The 22,138-nt window shown below is 38.1% G+C and overlaps 1 protein-coding gene across 1 annotated transcript; it reads left to right on the top strand.

The window, feature by feature from the left end:
- The first annotated feature begins 1,677 nt into the window (after positions 1 to 1,677).
- LOC140539731 (macrophage mannose receptor 1-like) lies at positions 1,678 to 18,492 on the top strand. The gene is made up of 15 exons (XM_072662492.1): positions 1,678 to 1,777; positions 2,327 to 2,716; positions 2,806 to 3,153; positions 3,814 to 4,188; positions 4,319 to 4,693; positions 7,083 to 7,470; positions 7,566 to 7,939; positions 8,141 to 8,506; positions 8,712 to 9,083; positions 14,934 to 15,329; positions 15,417 to 15,761; positions 15,849 to 16,220; positions 17,283 to 17,645; positions 17,986 to 18,080; positions 18,412 to 18,492. The coding sequence occupies exons 1-15, from the start codon at positions 1,678 to 1,680 to the stop codon at positions 18,490 to 18,492; spliced, it is 4,740 nt and encodes a 1,579-aa protein (XP_072518593.1).
- Positions 18,493 to 22,138: the final 3,646 nt, after the last annotated feature.

Below are 22,138 nucleotides of genomic sequence, written 5' to 3'. Positions count from 1 at the left end.
AATGCATAAATTATATGTATATATTTTGATTGTTTCTGCTTGTTTATCTGTAATAATACATAATAAAGCATAAAAAAGCATCAAAACTGGTGGTAAAGTGGTTTATATAAACACAGCACAACACTGTTGTTTTTGCTGTTTTTGTAGTAGTCTTATACTAATATTTGGTTGTTAATGTGCAAAAAAACAGAATTAGTTCAACATACAACTTACAATAATAATAGCACTGTGCCACAAAAAGCACCCACTGTCAAACTCAACAAACCGGCTAGACACTCACGGAATAAAAGAGCAAGTGTCAAGTGGGTCAAGTCAAGTGTTTTTTTTTTTGTCATTTCATGTATATACAGAGTACATAGTGAAACGAAACAACATTCCTCCAGGACCATGGTGCAACATAGACACAGTGCATACAGAACACAAGTGCAACACAGTACAAGTGCAGACAGACAACACAACACAACACAGTACAGAGAATATCAAATAATTTAGGAGTAGTGTGCAAATTATGCAGTGTGCAATAAATATTAAGTCCAGTGAGGTAGTAAGGTTGTTTGTGCAAAAATACGTCCCATATTGTCTGGGGTAAATGGTTAAAGAGAGAGAGAGAGAGAGAGAGAGAGAGAGAGAGAGAGAAAGAGAAAGAAAAAAAAAACATCAGTTCAGTCTCTGGAGTTGAGAAGTCTGATGGCTTGGGGGAAGAAGCTATTGCAGAGTCTGGTCGTGTTGGACCGGATGCTGCGGTACCTTCTTCCTGATGGCAGGAGGGAGAACAGTCTGTGTGAAGGGTGGGTGGAGTCATCCACAATGCTGGTTGCTTTGCGGATGCAGCGGGCAGTGTAAATGTCCATGACGGAGGGGAGAGAGACTCCGATGAGCTGTCCTCACAATACGTTGAAGGTTCTTGCGGTCAGAGGCTGTGCAGGACCCAAACCAGGGAGTGATGCAGCTGCTCAGGATGCTCTCTATGGTCCCTCTATAGAAGAGGGTGAGGATGGGTGGAGGGAGACAGGTCTTTCTCGGCTTCCGGAGGAAAGCCCAGTACAGTGCTGGGCTTTCTTGGCTGCAGAGCTGGTGTTCAGGGACCAGGTGAGGTTCTCCACTAAGTGGACACCAAGGAACTTGAAGAGCCATTGATGCTGAGCGAAGAGTGGTCCTGTCTTGTTTTCCTGAAGTCAACAACCATTTCTTTGGTCTTGTCTACATTCAAGTGAAGGTTGTTGACTGTACAACAGTCTGTCAGCTGCTGCACCTCCTCTCTGTATGCTGACTCGTCGCCTTTGCTGATGAGACCCAGCACAGTTGTATCAGCAAACTTTATGATGTTGTTAGAACTGTGTTTCAAGCAAAGCAAAGTTTAATATTTGGGTGATGCAGACTTGTGGTCAGAATGGCAGACAGGGTCAAAACCAGAAGCAGTATCCAGTCCATAAGGAAAAGACACCAATCACACCAAGGTTGAATCCAGAAAAACTTGAGAGCCAAAAGAAAGAACAAAGAGTATTCAGACAAAAACAGGTCAAAACCAAAAAGGCCAAACAGAGAAAGTCCACTCAGCACACAAAATCAGGGCAACGGGCAATACTTCACAACACCACAAAGAAATCTACAGGTTTTAATACACAGAGTCTAAATGTGTCACAGGTGTGTTGCATGAGAACACAGGTGCATTCAAGCATGAGAAATGTCTCACATTGGTGGAAGAACCTGATAGTCCAGGTGCTGTTGGGTAATGGAGTCTTCAAGGCTGACAGAGTTGATGGGAGCGCCAGGCAATGTGACACCCACAAAAACAAGTAACTTCCACTTCGTCTGGATGCTTTTAATTGGTTTCTTTTATTGTGTGGGCCTTTCAATCATGTGAGGATCTGGTCTTACAGGTTTCCCATCATTCCTACCAATATGTGCCCTTAAGCTAGCTGTAAGGACAGTGAGATAGTCAGAGAAGACAGGAGAAGAGACAAGAGTGGAAATCCATGAGGTAAATGTTTTTAAACGAGGGCTAATTCATACATCTCATAATAATGATCATATTAAATTTATAGTAACTGATATTCATGTGATAAAATAGCTAGAACAAATGTAATGTCTTAATTAATGTAATCATGTAATGCCTGCATTCCTGTCAAGTTTATGTTCATCGCTCTTTCCGTCAACTTTTTCCAGAGCCATGTTTCAATTCATTCTTCTCTTGGGTCAGTCACATGATTTTGTCACAAACGGTTTTTAAATATATATATATATATATTGAATATATATTTAATACATACATATCTTTTATCTTTTTATATAATGGTTTCTAAAATTGACATTATGTTTTGAACAGGGTTCTGCACCCTTGGCGCCTGTCTCGCTCGTCAGTATCACTTTGTGAATGAGAATAAGACCTGGGCTGAGGCACAGAGATACTGCAGAGAGCATTATGTTGACTTGGCCACCATTGATGACAGTGAAGAAAACCTGGAGCTTGTTAACTTAGTAGACACCAGGAACCGAAGCACAACCTGGATTGGACAGTATGATGATCTGACTAGCTGGAGATGGTCTCTGGATGATGACAGTTTCTACAAGGAGAATGAGAGAAACTTTAGAAACTGGTATATAGAGAAACCTATGAACTGGGGTGGAAATGATTTTTGTGTATACTTAGTTGGCTTTTACAAAGCATGGTGGGCGATGTCTTGCTCTTCTCAAATGACATTTGTTTGCTATGATGGTGAGCACTATCTTTATTTTATCTGATAATAGTTTTACAAATGAATAATCTTCTCTTTAAAATGTCCATTATTGCATTTTCTCTCTTAGGAAGGGTGAACGCCAGTACCAGATATGTTTTTGTTGCTCAGTACATGAACTGGACTGAAGCTCAGAGATACTGCAGAGAGCATTACACAGATCTGGCTAGTGTGAGGAACGAGACTGAGAATCAGAAGTTACAAGCATTATTTAATCCTTATTTTAGCGGTGGATGGATCGGCCTGTACAAAACCAGGTCCTGGTCAGATAAGAGCAACTCCTCTTTCAGTTACTGGAAAGCAAGACAACCAGATAATGCTGGACAGAGAGAACACTGTACAGCTGTATCATTCAATGACTCTGGGCGATGGACTGATGAAAACTGTACTCGTGTCCTGCCTTTTCTCTGCTACAGTGGTGAGTAGATTTCTGTTACAGCTTTGCCAAGTGTCTGCTAAAAGGTCCATATATCCTTGTTTGGCAATATGATGATAAATATCCCGGAGAGTCTGTGAGCTAGTAAACGCCTATATTTGACTGGGAAAATCTCTGCAAGTCTAGTAATGTCGGACATGTCCTGTCCTGTAAAAGTCTTCCATCAAACCATTTAAAACAAATAAATAAAAAACAAATCCTGTGCAGAGGCATTTTTCTGTTGTTTAAATGTGTGTGTAGTCTCTACTTGACTGTTGGAGAATATGGACTATATGTAACATGACTATAGCTAGGTTTTAGTTGGCTACAGAAAAGGGAAAAGCACAGGCCTCACAGTAGTAAACTGTGGTCAGAACATATATGTTTAAAACAGAGTCAGATATTATAATGCATGTATCTTTACCAAACCAATATTCTTTGCCATGAAAACAATGGTTTTATGTCATGGTCATGGCAAAAATAATAAACACAGTTTGTTCTGCAGTGATAAAGAAATAATAAATTAGAAATATTGAGAAAACATCAAATTAATTTGTTTACACACAGTAAAAACCATGCAAATCCATGACCCTCCAGCTTTTCCATAGTGATCTGATTTTCTACTATTATACTATTTCTACTATTTGCTTTCTGCTTTTGTAGCAATGTCATCTGCATCCTCTCGTCAGTATCACTTTGTCAATGAGAGTAAAAGCTGGACTGAAGCACAGAGATACTGCAGAGAGAACTACACTGATCTGGCCACCATTGATAACATGGAGGAAATGAACAGACTCATGAACACAGTGAATGGAAGTTATACTGGTTTAGCCTGGATTGGACTGTATGATGATCTGGACAGCTGGAGATGGTCTCTGGATAATGACAGTTTCTACCAGGAGGGAGAGAGAGATTTCAGAGGATGGTTCCAGGAACCTGATAACTTTGATGGGAAGGAAATGTGTGTTTTTAGTAATTCTGCTGGAAAATGGTGTGATGGGAGCTGTGACTTAAGTTTAACTTTTGTTTGCTATGACGGTAAGAACATTCCCCAAATCAACCAGACGTAGAATAAACTAAATTTATGAATGAGTTTCATGTTTTCATGAATCAATCATGTTTTCTTATAATCAATAAAAACATTGATTATATCACAAATCCATTTCAGGGCGAAATGGAAAAAGTGACTTTGTCTGGATAAATCAGTACAAGTCTTGGGCGGATGCTCAGCGCTACTGCAGAGAGAATTATACAGACCTGGCCAGTGTGAGGAGCTGGGCTGAGAATCAGAGAATTCGCAACATTACTGATGACTCTAATGTTTGGATTGGTCTATATAGGACTAGACTGTGGTCAGACCAGCTTAATTCCAAATATGAAAACTGGAGACCAGGCATCTATGACTCTCCTGAACAACCAGACAATGGTTATGGTATTTTAAGAGACTACAGAAATCAGCACTGTACTGCGGTATCTTTCAGTGATTCAGGCCTGTGGACGGATGAGAACTGTTTAACGGAGATCCCTTTTATCTGCTATAGTGGTGAGTAAGCTTTTTCACATGAAGTTTTGATCTGAATACAAATTCATTCATGTAAAGAACGATTACTAAGTGGATCACAATAAAACCTTTTTTGTTTTACTTTTGATCATTTGGAGATTAATTTGGAGTTTGATTAAATTACCATTCAGACAGTAGAAATACTGTGCACTTCTCAGTCTAGTTCAGAACATGCAATCATAATCATGAGGAAGCTTGCTAACCCATAAGACAAACCCATAATCATCAACAACCTCAACAAGGAGGGTACGTCACATAAGGTCATTGCTGATAAGGCTGTGTCACAGCATATGAATGGAAAATGGTCTGAAGGGGGGAAATGTGGTAGGGAAAGGTGCAGGAACAGCAGGCATGACAGCAGCCTTGAGAGAATTCCAGAACTTGGACTAAGGCTGGTGTCAGTGCATCAAGAGCCACCATGCACAGGCATCTCCAGGGACAGGCATCTGAACCAGAGACAGTGTCAGAAGTGTCTTACCTGGGCTAAGGAGAAAAAGAACTGGACTGTTTCACATGTAGTTTGGAAATCAAGGACCTAGAGTCTGGAAAGAGTGAAGAGGCACAGAATCCAAAATGTCCGTTTTTCCAGTTTGTGATGGTTTGGGTGCCGTGTCATCTGCTGGTGTTGGTCCAATGTGTTGGTGTTGGTGCTCTGCTGACAAGCGTTATTGAAGTGCTGATTTCCTTTTTTTCAGCGGAACTTGGTAGTAGTTCTTGCCCACAGTGCCAGCCAAAATCTCCAGACCTGAAACACCTGACCCAGCATCACAGACAAGCTGAAGGCCACTATAAAAGCCACCTGAGCTTCAGTAACATCTCAGCTGTGCCACAAGCTGATCTTTAATCGTATGAAATATTCTAATACTGTGAACTGAATGTCGGATTTCCTGAAAAATGTTACTTTATGTGTAATTAATGTAAAATAACAGTTTACCTTTGTGAATCAAGAATTATGAACAATAATGAACTTTTCATCATGTTGTAATTTTTGAGATGCACTAGTACACATTCAGGGGGCCTATTTTAGTGTCATCACACAGCTTGAATTAGCGCATCAGTGTGTCTTTGTTTTCGTAATGAGGGCAAAAGTATGCCTTAATCTTGCTTGCTCGAAACGTGCAAAAGGCATGTACTAAGTTTCTTGATTAATCATGGGTGTGTTTTGAGTGTAATGTTAAATAAACCAATCAGTCACTTGCCATTCCCTTTAAGAGCCAGGTGCGTTCTGACTTAGGTATATTGCTATTTCAGTGGTGTAAAGTGGGGGTGTACATTTGTTGGGAATGTGCCTGTCCCTGCCAAGATAGCAATGAATGTTTGTCTAGGTTGTTTTCAGTCAGTGGCACACCTGTGTTTTTTCGTGGCCAAGATAGCAATACACCAGAAATGTACCTGAACACACCTCAATTCAAGGACACCACACCCATCTGCGTAGATATATTCGCAAGCACCATTGCTCTTTAAACGGTGCACGCAGAAGGCGTGGAAATAGACTGTTGGCGGGGTGTAAGACAGCAATGAGCAACACGCCGTGCGCAGGGTGTAAGACAGGGCCCCAAGTGTTTAAAAAATAAGCTAGCGATCTCTGTGGTCTCCATGTGGCTTTGTTTAGAAATGGCTCTAAGAAACATTCCTTATTTGTGTAAAATCTACAGTCATCCTTCTGGACATCCCCATTGTAATCCATTGCTGTCGAACACACCCTGAGAACATAGCTGAAAGAATCTGTTTGCATACAGCCAAAATGACATTAGTGAGGTCAGGTTGTGATGCTGGATGTGAGGTTGTGATGCTGGATCACCCCAAAACTACCAGATGGAGCTCCATCACTCATTGCTGCTATAATGACAAAACAATGCTTTGCTTTAGAGATAAAACACACACACTCAAGCTGTGCATTTATTGAAGTCTAACATCTAGCAGTGGAGGCAATGTTAAGTGTCTGAATTCTGTCATTAGAAGCTGTCCATATAGCCTTTGAACATGTAATGCATATTTGTGCGGTGGAGTGACACAGTCCTGTAAGCATTGATCCTCTGTGATGCTACAGCCATCCAAGGTCAGGAGTCCAACAACGCATAGTTGGTCTTACCTTCCCACCTAACAGCACAGTGCTAGACAGAACAGGTGTCATTTACCTAATAAAACTAAACTGGTGCTTAGCATTCTCCTCCAAGCATGCAGAGTTTTTGTTAGCAGCAATTCAGTGGCATTTCACATTTATTGGAGTAAGAACCTGCTAGTCTTCACTGTCCCAACTTGAAAGCATGATGTTGAGACCTAGCTAGTGGGTAGGAAAGGATTACAAATATATTGGGTACCAGTGAGGACAATAATAAATGATCTAATTTTTCCTTTTCTTAATATAAAGAATTCTGCACTGGGTCATCATGTATTCCCCACCAGTACCACTTTATTAATAAGAATAAGACCTGGACTGAAGCACAGAGATACTGCAGAGAGAACTACACTGACCTGGCCACCGTTGATAACATGGAGGAAATGGACAGGCTTATCACAGTAAACGGAGGTTATGCTGGTTTAGCCTGGATCGGACTGTATGAGGATCCGGAGAATTGGAGATGGTCGCTGGATGATGACAGTTTCTACAAGATGAATCAGACAAGCTTCAACAAATGGTATATCGAGAAACCTGTAAACCCTGGAGGAAACAGTTTATGTGTATACCTCAGTTTGTATGGTGTATGGCGGGAGTACCCTTGCTCTAACAGCTTTAAATTCATTTGCTATGATGGTGAGTATAAACCCAATTATATAAAATGCAAGAATATAGCTTTAGAAACAAGTAATTATTCTTAATTGTTTCTCTCTAAAATGTTTGTTTTTAAGGAAGGGTGAACGCCAGTACAAGATATGTTCCAGTTCAAGAGTACAAGAACTGGGCTGAAGCTCAGAGGTACTGCAGAACTTATTACACAGACCTGGCCAGTGTGAGGAATGAAGTCGAGAACCAGAATCTAAGATCATTATTTACGTATGATATTTTTCATTCTTATTATTCTGAGTTCGAGTTTCATGGTGTCTGGATCGGCCTGTACAGAACCAGGTCCTGGTCAGATAAGAGCAACTCCTCTTTCAGCTACTGGAAAGCAGGACAACCAGATAATGCTGGACAGAGAGAATACTGTACAGCTGCGTCATTCAATGACTCTGGGCGATGGACTGATGAAAACTGTAGTCAAGTATTTCCTTTCATTTGCTACAGCAGTAAGTATATTTTTTGTTGTTCAATAAAATCCTGACAAATCAGTTCTAATTTCCCTTACAATGAGGAGACTGTTATTATTGTAATGATCTCCTGATATGTATTATTTTGTTATTATATATAAGCAACCTATTAGGAATGTAGTTTTGGCAAAATGGAAATGACCTAGCTACTTAAATTAAGAGTTTGTTATTCATCTTTAGCTACACCATCTCGTCTGTATCACTTTGTCAATGAGAGGAAGAGCTGGACTGAAGCACAGAGATACTGCAGAGTGAACTACACTGATCTGGCCACCATTGATAACATTGGGCAAATGAACAGCCTCATGAACACAGCAAATGGAAGTTATACTGGTTTAGCCTGGATTGGACTGTATGATGATCTGGACAGCTGGAGATGGTCTCTGGATAATGACAGTTTCTATAAGGATGGAGAGAGAGATTTCAGAGGATGGTTCCATGAACCCGATAACTATAATGGAAAGGAGATGTGTGTTTCCATGTCTCCAACAGGGGAATGGTTTGATAAACCCTGTACTGACACATTGAGATTTGTTTGCTATGATGGTAGACCTTTTATTTCTTTGAGTCTTACTATTTTTAAATGGCACAGCAGATCTGAAGTTCTGATTATTGTATGTCATTTAAACTTGGTACCTTAGTTTAACAAGCAGAACATGTTATTACTTCTAACAATTGATGTCATTTGCTGTTCTGTGTGATAATTTAGTGATCTATGTGACAAATGCAGATCTGTTCCTCTATATTTTAGGTACGAACAATACATATGTTTGGGGGGGTTCTGCTGAAAAGACCTGGGCAGAAGCTCAGAGACACTGCAGAGAGAACTACACAGACCTGGCCAGTGTGAGGAACGAGACTGAGCTGCAGCAAATACTGAATATTTCGAAGGGGTACACAGTTTGGATTGGTCTGTATAGAAAGCGAATGTGGTCAGATCAGAGCAACTCCAGTTTTACATTTTGGAGACCAGTGGTTCAGTTTAGATATGCAGAACCCAATAATGGGATACTTACACCTGGACAACAAGGATATCAGCACTGTACAGCTGTGAATCTACAATATATAGGCCAGTGGACAGATGAAGACTGCCTAGCCAGCTTTCCATTCTTTTGCTACAGTGGTGAGAGAACCTTATTCTTGGGCACTTTTTCAAATACATTGATGTACTTTTTATGATATGCATGTCTTTAAGTTGCTTGTGGTCATTTTAATGATTTTGATGAACAGTTTCTTTCCTGTTGAGACTTGATTTTACTTGCAGTTATAAAACATTCCCTCCACTATATGATCATCAGTAACTGTATTTCCTAATGTGCCTCATATTTAATGAAACATGTCTCACTGACTATTAAGGTCTTTTGAGAGTGACAATATTTAAGCATGACAAATCTTTTTACTCATATGAACTTTACATGGAAAGTATGTATTTGAATGTGTATTTCAATGCGTTATAGTGATCACAGCTCCTGTGGTGGGGGTTCGAGTGAAAGTCAAAGATGTGAAGAATCGTTCAGAATCACAAGTTAAAGGTCTAGTCCTAATGCAAGTGAGTATTTCTTGTTTATATAATTTGATTTATGCTGTGATATTATGTCTATCCAGTTTCTCAAACAAGTGGCTCAATTTTTGAAAAGAAAAAAAAAATCACATGAAACCTTTTTTCACCTTCATTTTACCATATTGAAAGACAAAGGTAATAAAACTAAAAGAACTGGCAAGCTGTCCATCACAGAATTCAATATAAATTCTTTATTGTATACAAGGGTGCTTCTGTCCATCTATCCAAAAGCAGAAGCTGAAGCTGAAGCAGATGTGAATGACCTAAAACAATCCAGTAAAAGCAATGGCTTAGAGGAAAGACCTGGAGAGCTTTGAAATGACTTGGATTCTGGAAAGCGGAATCTTAATGATATTTAGACACTATGTGGTTGCTTGTGCATGCAAGAAACCCATCAAGCGGCACAAAGCCGAAAGAATTCTGCATGGAGGAGTGGGAAATACCTTTGCCCAGTTGATGCCAGAGACGGTTATAGGAAATAACAAATTGAGGTCATTTCTGCCAAAGAGGGAAACACCAGCTATTACATCATAGTGTGTCAACATTTTCCTCAGTAACTGGCATCTTTTTTATAGTTTTTAAATAAATATATTTGTTAAATAAATGATAAAGTCAAAAATTCATTGTTTTTGAAAAGTTTAACACTTTTATATGTAGATATTGTTTAAAATGATATGATGGATATGTCTATTCATGATTTTAAATACAAATATGTAATGTTTAATGGGGTGTCTTTTTTCATGTGATTGTAGCAAATGTATTTTATAATGTATTATAACACTAATGTAAGACATCTTTTGCTTCCAGCTTCAGGAGGAGTTCACCAGATTGGGTCTTCCTAGCAACTTCACTCTGAAAGTGAAAACCCTGCGCAAGATCACTCCCTGAAAGAGACAGGAAGCATTTGGTGTTTAAAAATACTTGGGATTAATTAATGGGTATTTGGTGGAAAGTAAACAATAGGTTACGGAATGATTTATATAATGCAAAACAAGTAATTGCTGTGTAGTGATCAATACTTTGTTTGAGTTGTTTTGTTATTTGAAATAATCTACAAGTGAGGACAATGTCTTTTTAGCAGTTGAAACATGAATTAGTATAAATATCGCTTAAATGTTTCTATAATGTTGTGTTAAATGATATTAGAGACTGTATTAAGCATTTATTTTCCTGTAGCATGCATTTATTTTCCTTATTTGGATTAATCAAATATTTTACTGAGCAATCTGGATTTTCTGCCCCAAAACCAGTATCAAATTTACAGTTACCAGTATCGATTTATTTACAGCAAGTAAAAGGGAGACTTGGGGTGTTAATATATCAGTAGGGTCCAACACAAAATGTGGAATTTTGTTTTGACTGCATTCTACAACTGTAAAACTGTTGTAATTGTACAGTAAAACATGTTTTTTCATGCTCAAAACACTGTATTTATTTCATTTTGCAATGACTTATGTGAGCAAATAATAATAATAATTTGAAGTAAAACTTGAAATGTGAATGCGAGCGTTACTCAAACCACCGTACTTGATGGCAATGGTCAAAAGCCGGAACGAGCTTCCCCTGGGTGTCTGAACAGCAGAGTCGCTCGCTGTCTTCAAACACAGACTGAAGATCCTCCTCTTCCGAGAATACTTGGGCTAATAGCAGAGTGGTCTCCTTATTGACTTGTGTTTAGTAGTGTCTAAACTTAGAGGTATCTTTGAATTATTAGTCTGTTTAAACTAGCTGAGGTTTTTCTTGGGTAAATAGCAAAGCACTTCTGTAAGTCGCTCTGGATAAGAGCTTCTGCTAAATGCCTTAAATGTAATGTAAATGTAAACCAGGATTTAGTCAGTTGCTAGAAATGGAAACAATTGCAGCAGCTTTGTGTCAGGGTAGTTTACTGAGTCTCTGTAATACTGCAACATACAAGGTATAGAAGAAGTTTTCAAACAGCACAGAAAAGAAATATGTCTCTTTAATCTGGAACAGCCCAGAAGGAATATGCTCTCCACCAACTGAAGGGTGTAAATAAGCTAATAGAAATCCTATAGGGGTGCAAGCAGAAATTAACATTATTGCAAAGGTGTTTTTGAGTCATGTATTGTTTATATAAACAGCAGCCAAACTCTTCACCCAAATGTAGGGTAGGAGACCTCTTAAACTGACCCTACACTATTAGAATTACAAGAGATTAAATATTATGTCACAGCTGCTTCAAAGCAACATAACCTCAAGCTTGAAATACTCTCAGGTAAGCGATTTCAATACACTTTCCCTCTGGCCCATTTCATGGCCTTCTTCCTCATACTTCATACTTCTCAGAGCTGCAGTTCTTTAATGCCTGAGTGACCATGATGAGTTTGACACAAGGTATATTTTAGAGCTTTGGCGAGCTTTGGTATATTACAGAGCTTTAATTTGGATGGATCATATGGTATGGTAGCATAATTATATCATTTCTTTGAGGTATTACCCATTTGTATAACTAAAGAAAAGTACAGGAGTATAGGAAATGCAGTGCATTTGATCATACTGTTATCACAGTCATGTTGTTTATCAATTTTTATCACATATTTTATCTGTCAGATCAAGAAAGACAGCGGGTAAAACAGTGGGTGGGATAATTCCAGAGCTTGCTAAATTAGAAAATGATTCCTTCAGTGTAGTGTTTTTTTTTTTATATATAAGGTGAATATCTGGTCTTACAGGATTCTCTCAGATGTGTAGAGCTGAGATTTCCCCAAGCGCCTCCCATACCACTGTAATCTTTTTATTGTTGAGAATGATAAAGAATCAGAGAGGAGGAAGAATGTTAAAATGCTACTTGTTTAAGTACTCAACCCCTTCAGCCTAGTACTTGGTAGAACCACCTTTTACTGCCATAACAGCTTTAAATAAGCTTACAGTTGCAAATCATGGTTTCCATGGTTGGGCAAAATGTGGCACAGCACAAAATATACACATAGTGCATTTTGTAATCAAGACAAATTGAATGACTTTTAAGGGGATTATGTCTTTTGCAAGACACTGTTTATCATCGCTGTCCAGTGAAAAAATGTCTCTCCAAAATAGTGCCTTTACAGTAGCTGTCAAAAACCTGCTCACTTTTCAATGGAAGTTAATGTAAAAAGATTTAGCTTATTTCTATTGGTGCATTCATCCAGAATTATTTACACAGGGTACGGGGCAGCTACAGGGTCTAAATGACGTACAAACATAGAGGCATGTTTTTCATTAGACAGCAGCAATATACTGTGTATTATACATTGTTATTATCACTCTTGTAGAACAGTATAAGACTGGTAACCCCCTGGGCAAATGTACAACAACACGAACACAACTACCACTGCCACCCCAAAGATATACAATGCTTACTGGAACTGCTTTAGTGTTTTGTTTCAGAGCAGTCACTTGTGGTAACCCTATATTGTTAGCAAAAGGGAAGAATGAGATTGATGTGTTTCTTGATCCAGTGCCTGTTCTTTTCAAATGTCAACTAGGCAACTTTCGAAGCATTCCCATTTGCCCTAGGGGGAAGCAACATTCGTATCATTCCCATCTGCCTCCCATGGCAGGAATGCCATCATACGCTTTGAGTTATTCATTTGAAGCATATTGTACATTTCTAAAGAGTGCAGTATTTCATTGTCACCTTTGGATTTATCAAATAAAGGTTTGGGCTTAGATTTCTATTTAAATCCATTTTCAATTAAATTCAATTCAATTCAACTGAATTCTCCAAATACATGGCAAATCAGTTTGCGAGGTTCATATCAAAGTGTGATTGGACATGTATAACAAGATTTTTCTGCCCATACAGATGTAGTAGCAGCAGGCGTGACGGGGTGGCTTTGAAGTGCCATTACCCCACAAGGGCTGGAATATGAAACTAAATAAAAAAAGCTGTTGACAATAAGATAAAACAAGATGCAGTTTGACAGATGTTGTATGGCTCAAACAGGTCATCATTATAGACTCTCATCTCTTCAAAGTTTGACTGTGTGACAAAAAATGTTTGAAAGCCTTCTGTCGCTCATTTATTGCTTGTGGAGTTTACAAGGCAACTGTGCTAGCCAATGCTGATGGGGGAACCTAAAATGGATTGTTATGTAGGTAATTAAATTAGCATAAAAGACTTTATGCAACATTCAAAATACTTTATTGAGTATTTTAAGCTGTTATTTGATGCATTAATAGGAAATCTGTGACTTTGTGTGGGACTAAAAAGGCTTTTAGATGCCTCTAACAAGCAAACTTACAACCCTGTTATTTTGCCTCAGAATTCAATGTTCTGATTTTCTATACTGGCTTCAGTCGTATGTTGTAGAATGGTTTTCACAATGTTACAAAAACACTGTAATTGTTCCTAGGTCTTTCCAGACAGTGTTGCTATCTTTTTGTTGTGTCCTCTCAGTGTGATGTGCTGTTAGCAAGCTGAAGAGATTGTAGCTGGTTACCCTCCTTCACTTCCCCAGGTTTGGCTTTCAAGAGTCTTTTACCGGTTAAATGATGTGTGTTAAGTTCCAGTTTGATTCAGCTGAGGCAGTCTAGTTTGATTTTGAGGGAGCATCATCTGGTACTAGCTCAAAGCCTATCATGGATCCCTATTTGCCTAGACGGCTTCTACTTCGTTGTGTGCCGAGTTTGGCATAGGAAGGGCCAAGCTCACTAGGCCTGGTTCACGAGCAAGTCATTTTTCCTAGTCTAGTCTAGAGGTAATGTGTGGCTCTTCTATAGACATGATGTCATCATTGTTAAATGAAAATGCTCTATTTTCTTTTTTTCCATATAATACATGTAAAAGTATGCAGATGCAACTACTATGAAAAAGAAGAACTGCTGGGTGAACATAACAAACATTACAAAGCAAGAACGCAGTGTCCTAGAATTTGGAATTTGACATAACTGGAATGCTGGTTTTTAGCTCTCATTCACCATCAGTCATACAACCATCTGACATTGATAACATGGGCGTATCTGGTGTAACGAGATTCTTTCTGATGACAGTCACAAGTGATCACTCCTCCCACATTCTAGCAGTCTTCTTATTGATTGCTCAGACAGTTCAAACAGTCCGAAAAGATAGAAGAGGAGAAGATACATGGGCAGAAGTCCAAAAGGTAAATTTTTGCAATAAAATACTTATCATAATAATACCACCCCCGCTAAAATGGTTTTAGCACTACCACCAGAATCTCAACAAAAATGATGGATGTGCTCATGTAATTCCTGTTATTTCTGCAATATTTCATCTGAATTTATTTCCATATTCTCTGTCAGAATGATGTGTCATCTCTTGCTGCTCATAGGTCAGTTTAATGTGTCATGATTTCCCCTTTTTTGTAAACAGTGCAGTTCAAAATATGTGCAAGATTCACAAGTAAATGATCTAAATGATGAATGATCTAACATAATTCTCTTAAACAGGGTTCTGCACCCTTGCCATCTGTCTTGCTCGTCAGTATCACTTTGTGAATGAGAATAAGACCTGGGCTGAGGCACAGAGATACTGCAGAGAGCATTACGTTGACTTAGCCACCATTGATAACAGTGAAGAAAATCTGGAGCTTATTAACTTAACAGATATCAAAAACCACAACACAACCTGGATTGGACAGTATGATGATCTGACCAGCTGGAGATGGTCTCTGGATGATGACAGTTTCTACAAGGAGAATGAGAGAAGCTTCAGAAACTGGAACATAGAGAAACCTAGGAACGAGGAAGGCAACTGTCTCTGCGCCTTCTTTTATGTTTTCCCTCTGACTGGACAATGGAGCGAGGACATTTGTTCTTCTGAATTCCCATTTGTTTGTTATGATGGTGAGCATAACTGATGTGTATTTCTAGAGTGCAGCAATGTTTCCTAAAAAATTTTGTAAAATGTATTGTCACATTTGTGTCTCTCAGGAAGGGATAACGCCAGTGCAAGCTATGTTGTAGTGAATGAGTACCTGAACTGGAGTGAAGCTCAGAGATACTGCAGAGAGCATTACACAGATCTGGTCAGTGTTAGGAACGAAGCTGAGAACCTGAAGTTAAGATCATTACCTTTTTTATCTGATGCTGTGTGGATCGGCCTGTACAGAACCAGGTCCTGGTCAGATAAGAGCAACTCGTCCTTCAGCTACTGGAAAGCAGGACAGCCAGATAATGCTGGAGAAAGTGAATATTGTACAGCTGGGTCATTCAGTGACTCTGGGAAGTGGACAGATGAAAACTGTAATCAGACATTACCTTTTGTCTGCTACAGCGGTGAGTACATCTGATATAAAATAGATAATAATAAAGGATGTAAAGGAAATTCTAATCTCTGCTGATTTGTGTTTCGGAATGTAGCAGTGTCCTCTACATCCTCTCGTCTGTATCACTTTGTCAATGAGAGTAAGAGCTGGACTGAAGCACAGAGATACTGCAGAGAGAACTACACTGATCTGGCCACCATTGATAACATGGAGGAAATGAACAGCCTCATGAACACAGTGAATGGAAGTTATACTGGTTTAGCCTGGATTGGACTGTATGATGATCTGGACAGCTGGAGATGGTCTCTGGATGATGACAGTTTCTACAAGGAGGGAGAGAGAGATTTCAGAGGCTGGCCTTATCAACCAAACAACAACTATGGAAATGAGCTGTGTGTATCCATGTCTCCAGGGGGAAGCTGGATTGATAATACCTGTACAGACAGACTGGGATTTGTTTGCTATAATGGTAAGAGCTAAAAGTATGTAAATAAAACAACCGGGCAACACTTGATAATAACTGCCATTAATGCAACATTACTTAATCATTGACAGCTATGAATATTCGTGTGGTCATTAGAATTCATAAATGATATAGTTGGTGATGTGAATATTCATATTTATTTATGATGTACTGTGTTTTAAACTCCCCTTAATTAATTTTGTAAGGCCTAAAAGACAAAATTGTAATTTAAATTGCTCATCTCCTTTTATAATAAATTGCTCCATCCTCCTGTTATAATAATGTTATTACAATATCAAGAGATATTCCCATACTATTCTCATCAAAAGATAATTATCATATGTATAATGTTATAGGATAATTATCTTTTGATGGGAATAATATGGGAATATGTCTTTGTAGGTACCATAGCTCTGGCTGCAAAATTAAAAAATTACTGTGGACATCAAAGTGATTTTGAAGGTAAACCATTAAAATTGAGAGTTGCAATAGTCTAACCTAGACTTAACCCCTTAAAAGCCTATGGCGTGCCATTTGGCTGGAAGTGTTATTAAAAACTTCTATTGCCAATGAATAGCCCCACCAGTTTGTACAGTAAGGTAAGTAATACACCTTAGTGTGTGATAAGCCTTCCTGCATTAAGGGGTTAATGAAGGCATGTATTAGGATCTTAGCATTGTTGATACAGCAAGTTTTTTAAGCCCTTTCTGACCTGAATTTGTAAAGTATGTAAACACACCTGCTCAGAAACTATCACAGAGCATCCAACAGTAAAGGAAGCACTGGTTAACCTTCTAAATGGAAATTGGTTGAATTACAGGGCATGTGCTTGAATAAACACTCAGATTTCCTTTTTTCAATTAGAGCAACAACAATATATATAACACCATTAGAAGTGAAGTTGTAAGAAGCAGACACTATAAATATTTGACAGGCAGTGAAGTTAAGGTATTGACCATAAAATAATACTGCCTGATTAAGTAACCAATTGTATTTGTGGTCTATCAGATCTTTTGATTGTATATTCATGTCAAATGAAGAAATGACTATTACTGCGGTCTACTTTAGGTAAGAACAACACATATGTGTGGATTTCTGAAGTAATGACCTGGACAGAAGCTCAAGGTTTCTGCAGAAAGAGCTACACAGACCTGGCCAGTGTGAGAAACGAGACTGAGCTGCAGCAAATAATGAGTATTTCGAATGGACACACAGTTTGGATTGGGCTGTATAGAAACCGTCTGTGGTCGGATCAGAGCAGCTCCACTTTCACATATTGGAAACCAGGAAACTACTACTTATCACCAGAACCTGATAATGGCTTTAACACAGAAGATGATTTTCAAAATCAACACTGCACAGCTGTGGATCCTTTAGGCTACTGGACAGATGAGAACTGCTTAAACAGTTTCCCATTCATCTGCTACAGCGGTAAGCTAACCTTCTCAAGAGATCTCCTTAAGTCTTCTGTTCCTGATGACTTTGGGCTCAATGGTGATGATAAATGCTGTCCTTTAAACAGTCTGACGTGGCAGCATTGGTACCAAATCACATTGTACATGGTCTATCTTAAACCTTAGAATATATAACTTAGTAATAATCACTATTGCTGTTGCTGTGAATATGTATTTCTAAAACATTTACCTTAATTAGCTTTGCTTTTTTTTTTTGGAAAATGCTTAGAACAACAGCACTTATACATGGATGCACAGTATGCACATGCATACAGGCATGCATGTACAGTATGTACTACATTAATTATACCACAGCACTTTTGTCACAGCTCCTGTAGTGGGACTGAGAGCGAAAGTCAAAGATGGGAAGAATCGGTCACAATCTCAGGTTGAAAGACTGGTTTTAATGGAAGTGAGTAGCTTTTATTACCTTACTGTCCTTATCAAATCTTTGTTATTTATTTATCTTTGTATTTTATTTCTTTGTAATTTTAAAGTGTTGTTTATTCCACCAACATGTTCAGATAAGAAGCCAGTAATTACATAGATCACCAGGACAAGTATACAAATCTTAATTACTCCCCAAATCCAGTATTTATTTATTAATATTCTTTAAAATCAGTCCACTCTTACCAGCTCTTACTAGCTCTTACTAGCTCTTACTAGCTCTTACTCAACTCTTACTAGCCTATGCCAGATATGGACAATATATAACATCTTTAATGGGAGGTTTTCATTTCCAGCTTCAGGACGAGCTCATCAGATTGGGACTTCCCAGCAACTTCACTCTGAAAGTGAAAAGCATGCGTAAGACCACTCCCTGAAGAAGCCAGGAAGACTTTCACTGCAGATTTACTTAACACTACTTAGAAGTCAGTGAACAAATGTTTTATGAATGTTTTACAAAATGCTTACAACACACACACACATATACAAAACTGGTGCAAACAAGGGGAGACATGAACTATATTGGGATTGTTGGAAATATTGAATGACCAGGCACTTGTGAAGAAATAAAGAAGGCAAGAATAACATGTGTTAACACGTATTATGCCCTTGTGAGTTACTCATTAAGCCATAATAGGCCACATGTTGATAATATATTACTTTAAACACATTATTAATTAGCAGTAATAAAGGTGAATTAGATAACTTTTAACACCCTTGTAACCTGTCCCAAGCAAGTACTTGATAATTAAATAGATGACCATTACTCTATGATGAAATGATAGCTGAGGTGAAATCAAAAACCTTTGTGTACTAGACACCATTATCTTTGAATCATGTGAGACAATATTTTGATAAGCCGATATCACACAGTAGCCTTATCAAGTCTGTAACTACCAATTAACTGCCACACTCTTAAACACGAAGGCGCTACAAAGGGTTCTTTGAGCAATGCCATGGAAGAATAACTTTTGGTTCCATAAAGAATCATGCTTTGAAAGAAACATGTGAGAATAAAGATCCTTTTAGAGGTTTGAAGGACCGTCACTTCATTTAAAAATTCTTTACCAATTCATGATATTATGATGGAGAAAAAAGTGGCCTCCTCCTTTCTATAAAGAAATGTTAACTTCTGGTTTAGTTTTTTTCTCTTTTTCCATACAAACACAAACTAAAGTGAAGCACATGTGCAGTTACTCTCCTAAGACAATACTGTGATCATTAATTTGGAGTGTTAAGATTCTGGTGCTACAATAATTGACACCAACTGCAGTACAGTACACAGTAATTTACCAACTGTTACCTCTACAAGTGTGTTCCTGGATTCTGATTTCACCATTTTTTTGCATGACCCACTTAGGAAGTAGATACGACGTGAAGATGTACCCAGTTAGGGTAATTCTAGGCATGAACTAACCAGTATTAGAGAACAGTCCCTGAAAAACAATAGACCTAGAATATAATCAGGTTTACTGTGCCAAATAAAACATAGGCAAACATGTCCATCAATTGAATTACAGTCCCATTACATGTTATAGGAAAATGTAATTAATGTTTACATTTAGCTACTATAATGTTTTAGCTGGCTCTCTATATAGATAGCTGTAGCTATTCAATACACAGTGTTCTTCAACAACGATGATGAGCTATGATGCCAATGGTATTACTAGATCATATGTTATTATGTAAATTGATTACAGATCTGAAGGTAAAGCAATTAATAGAAGTAATACAATTCAGTCTAGCAAAGACATTAAGTGATTTGATCTTTTGGTTTACCTTAACTGGGCAACTCAACCAAGTGGTCACACACATTGTTCATAGTAACATAAAACTACATTTTATTGTCATATTTCTGCCATTAAACAAAATAATTGAACAGTAATTAAATAATATTTCTTTGCATGTAGTTTAAAGTAAATGTGTGAAGAGCCTCATCACACCAATACATTCTATTTTGTTTCTCAGCTTTCAGGTAAGGATATCCTTTAATGATGTTTTCACCCACTGGATACAATCAGCTTTGCACACTTTATTCAATGAGGAAATACGGTTAAACAGTTGAAATAGGTCTTCAGTGCAGGCAGTTTATCGTGGTCAACAGTGCAGTGACAATGCCTGTTAAAGGATTAATAAGCTCCTTAAAAGGGCATTATAATGTCCTCCTAGTCTGAAGTGCTACCAAACATGTACATATTGCTTAAATGTACCTTAAGAGCTGTTTTTTCTCAGTGATATTAGAGACTCTAATGTGATTTGTCAAACAAAGATTTGATGTAGACTTTCTTCCCTGCATTTGTCCCCCTACTTATAAAGTCTTAAAGAACTACATGAAAAGCAGACTGCAACTGTAGCAGCTCAGAAGCTCAAGTTTGATTAAAATCTAGAAGAAGAGACACTCAGAGATCATATTCCATGAGTCAAACATCTAACAAATAAGACTTATTTTTGTGTGGCAAAAAGAGCTTATGTTAGACCTTCAATAATTAGGCCAAGCTTCAGTAGGCCTCCCTTCCTAAGTAATCTGCTTCATGGAACAGGTAAACTTGCAATTGACTCTTTGTACATAAACACTCAGCCCACCATAAATCAGTCTGACATTTACTATCTAATAGTCACTGTGCTGCAGCTGTTATTGCTGGTATTTAGTAGAGTCCTGCTGTGATGTAATGCCTGATGGGACAAACAAGGGGAGAATTGAAGAGCAGTGGAGAGGAAAATAAGCAGCCACTGTCTTACTGCCCAGTTCCTGTCCAGGGGATCCTCAGAAAACACCACAGACATGTGATCCAGCATTCAAGCAGCATCATTTGCGTAAATTTGATTAAAAAAGGGTATGTCTTTTACAATGTCCAGTTCCATTTATGATTAATGATTTTGTTAAGTTTAGGTTATGGTAAAGGTCAAGGTTAGGGTAAGGGTGGTTAATGGTTAGGGAGAATTTAGGTTATGGTTATGGGTATGGTTATAGTTTGGGTTAGGGTTTGGTTAGGTTTAGGTTGAGGTTGGAATTAGGTTTAGGTGTAGTAGGTTAGGTTTAGGTTGAGGTGTAGGTTCAGGTAAGCCAATGTCACTAGTTGCTTTGTTTAATTTCATTAAATACATTAATTTCATATAGTACATTTAGCTGCTGACCAATGAAAACGTGTATCTCCATTTTTAGTCTTCTCAATAATTTGAACTGTAGCTGTTCTGGACACTGTGTAAATAGTTATGGGTGAATAGACCAATAGAAATGCTCTAAATGACTTATAATAATAAACTTTTTTTACATTGACCTCCATTTAACCTTAAGAACAAATTTCCCTTCTTCTATAAAGTCATTTTGGTTTGTCACATGGTTTTCATTGGACAGCGACGATATGCATGAGGGTCCCACTACATTATACATTGCCTGGAATTTACGCTTTCCAGTAAATTACAAAAATGTGCTGCTGTGGGCCATGAAGGGGACGTAAACCAACCAATGAAGAATCATCGTTACTTAGTATAGTTAAATCACTGTATAAAACTGTACGAATCACAGGTTACACTTGCAAAGTTTGTTGAAAATATACAGGACTAAAATGTGTTTATCAGTTCTGGGTGCCATAGTCATTTCTCCGGTTTGAAGAAATCAGTTATCATAAACAGTTATCATATGAAAAGTATCATTTGATGCTGATGGAAAATATTGTCTTTTTTCGCATTCAAGCTTTTAGTTCTTCTACTGTTAGATAATGAAACCGTGCACACTTTCTCTCTCTTCACCGCTCTCTCACTGGCATTCTCTTTCCCTCTTTCCCTGTCTGTCTCTCTCAAACATGCATATGCACTGGTTCTCTCTCTCATTCTCTCTCTTTTCCTACCCTACTTTCTATTCTTTGTTATCCTTCAACTAACTGTAATATGAGCACTGATTAACTGGTTTTACGTGTTCTTATTTAATAATTACCTTGATTGTACACACCCGAGCAGTCCACTCCCATGTCCGAGAAAACCGCTTAGTTCTTTTGACAGTAAAACACATGAGCAATCAGAACC

The sequence above is a fragment of the Salminus brasiliensis genome, chromosome 18, assembly GCF_030463535.1.
Source record: "Salminus brasiliensis chromosome 18, fSalBra1.hap2, whole genome shotgun sequence".
Lineage (NCBI taxonomy): Eukaryota > Metazoa > Chordata > Actinopteri > Characiformes > Bryconidae > Salminus > Salminus brasiliensis.
The sequence above is the reverse complement of the archived record's forward strand: the minus strand, read 5'-3'. Positions and strand labels throughout refer to the sequence as shown.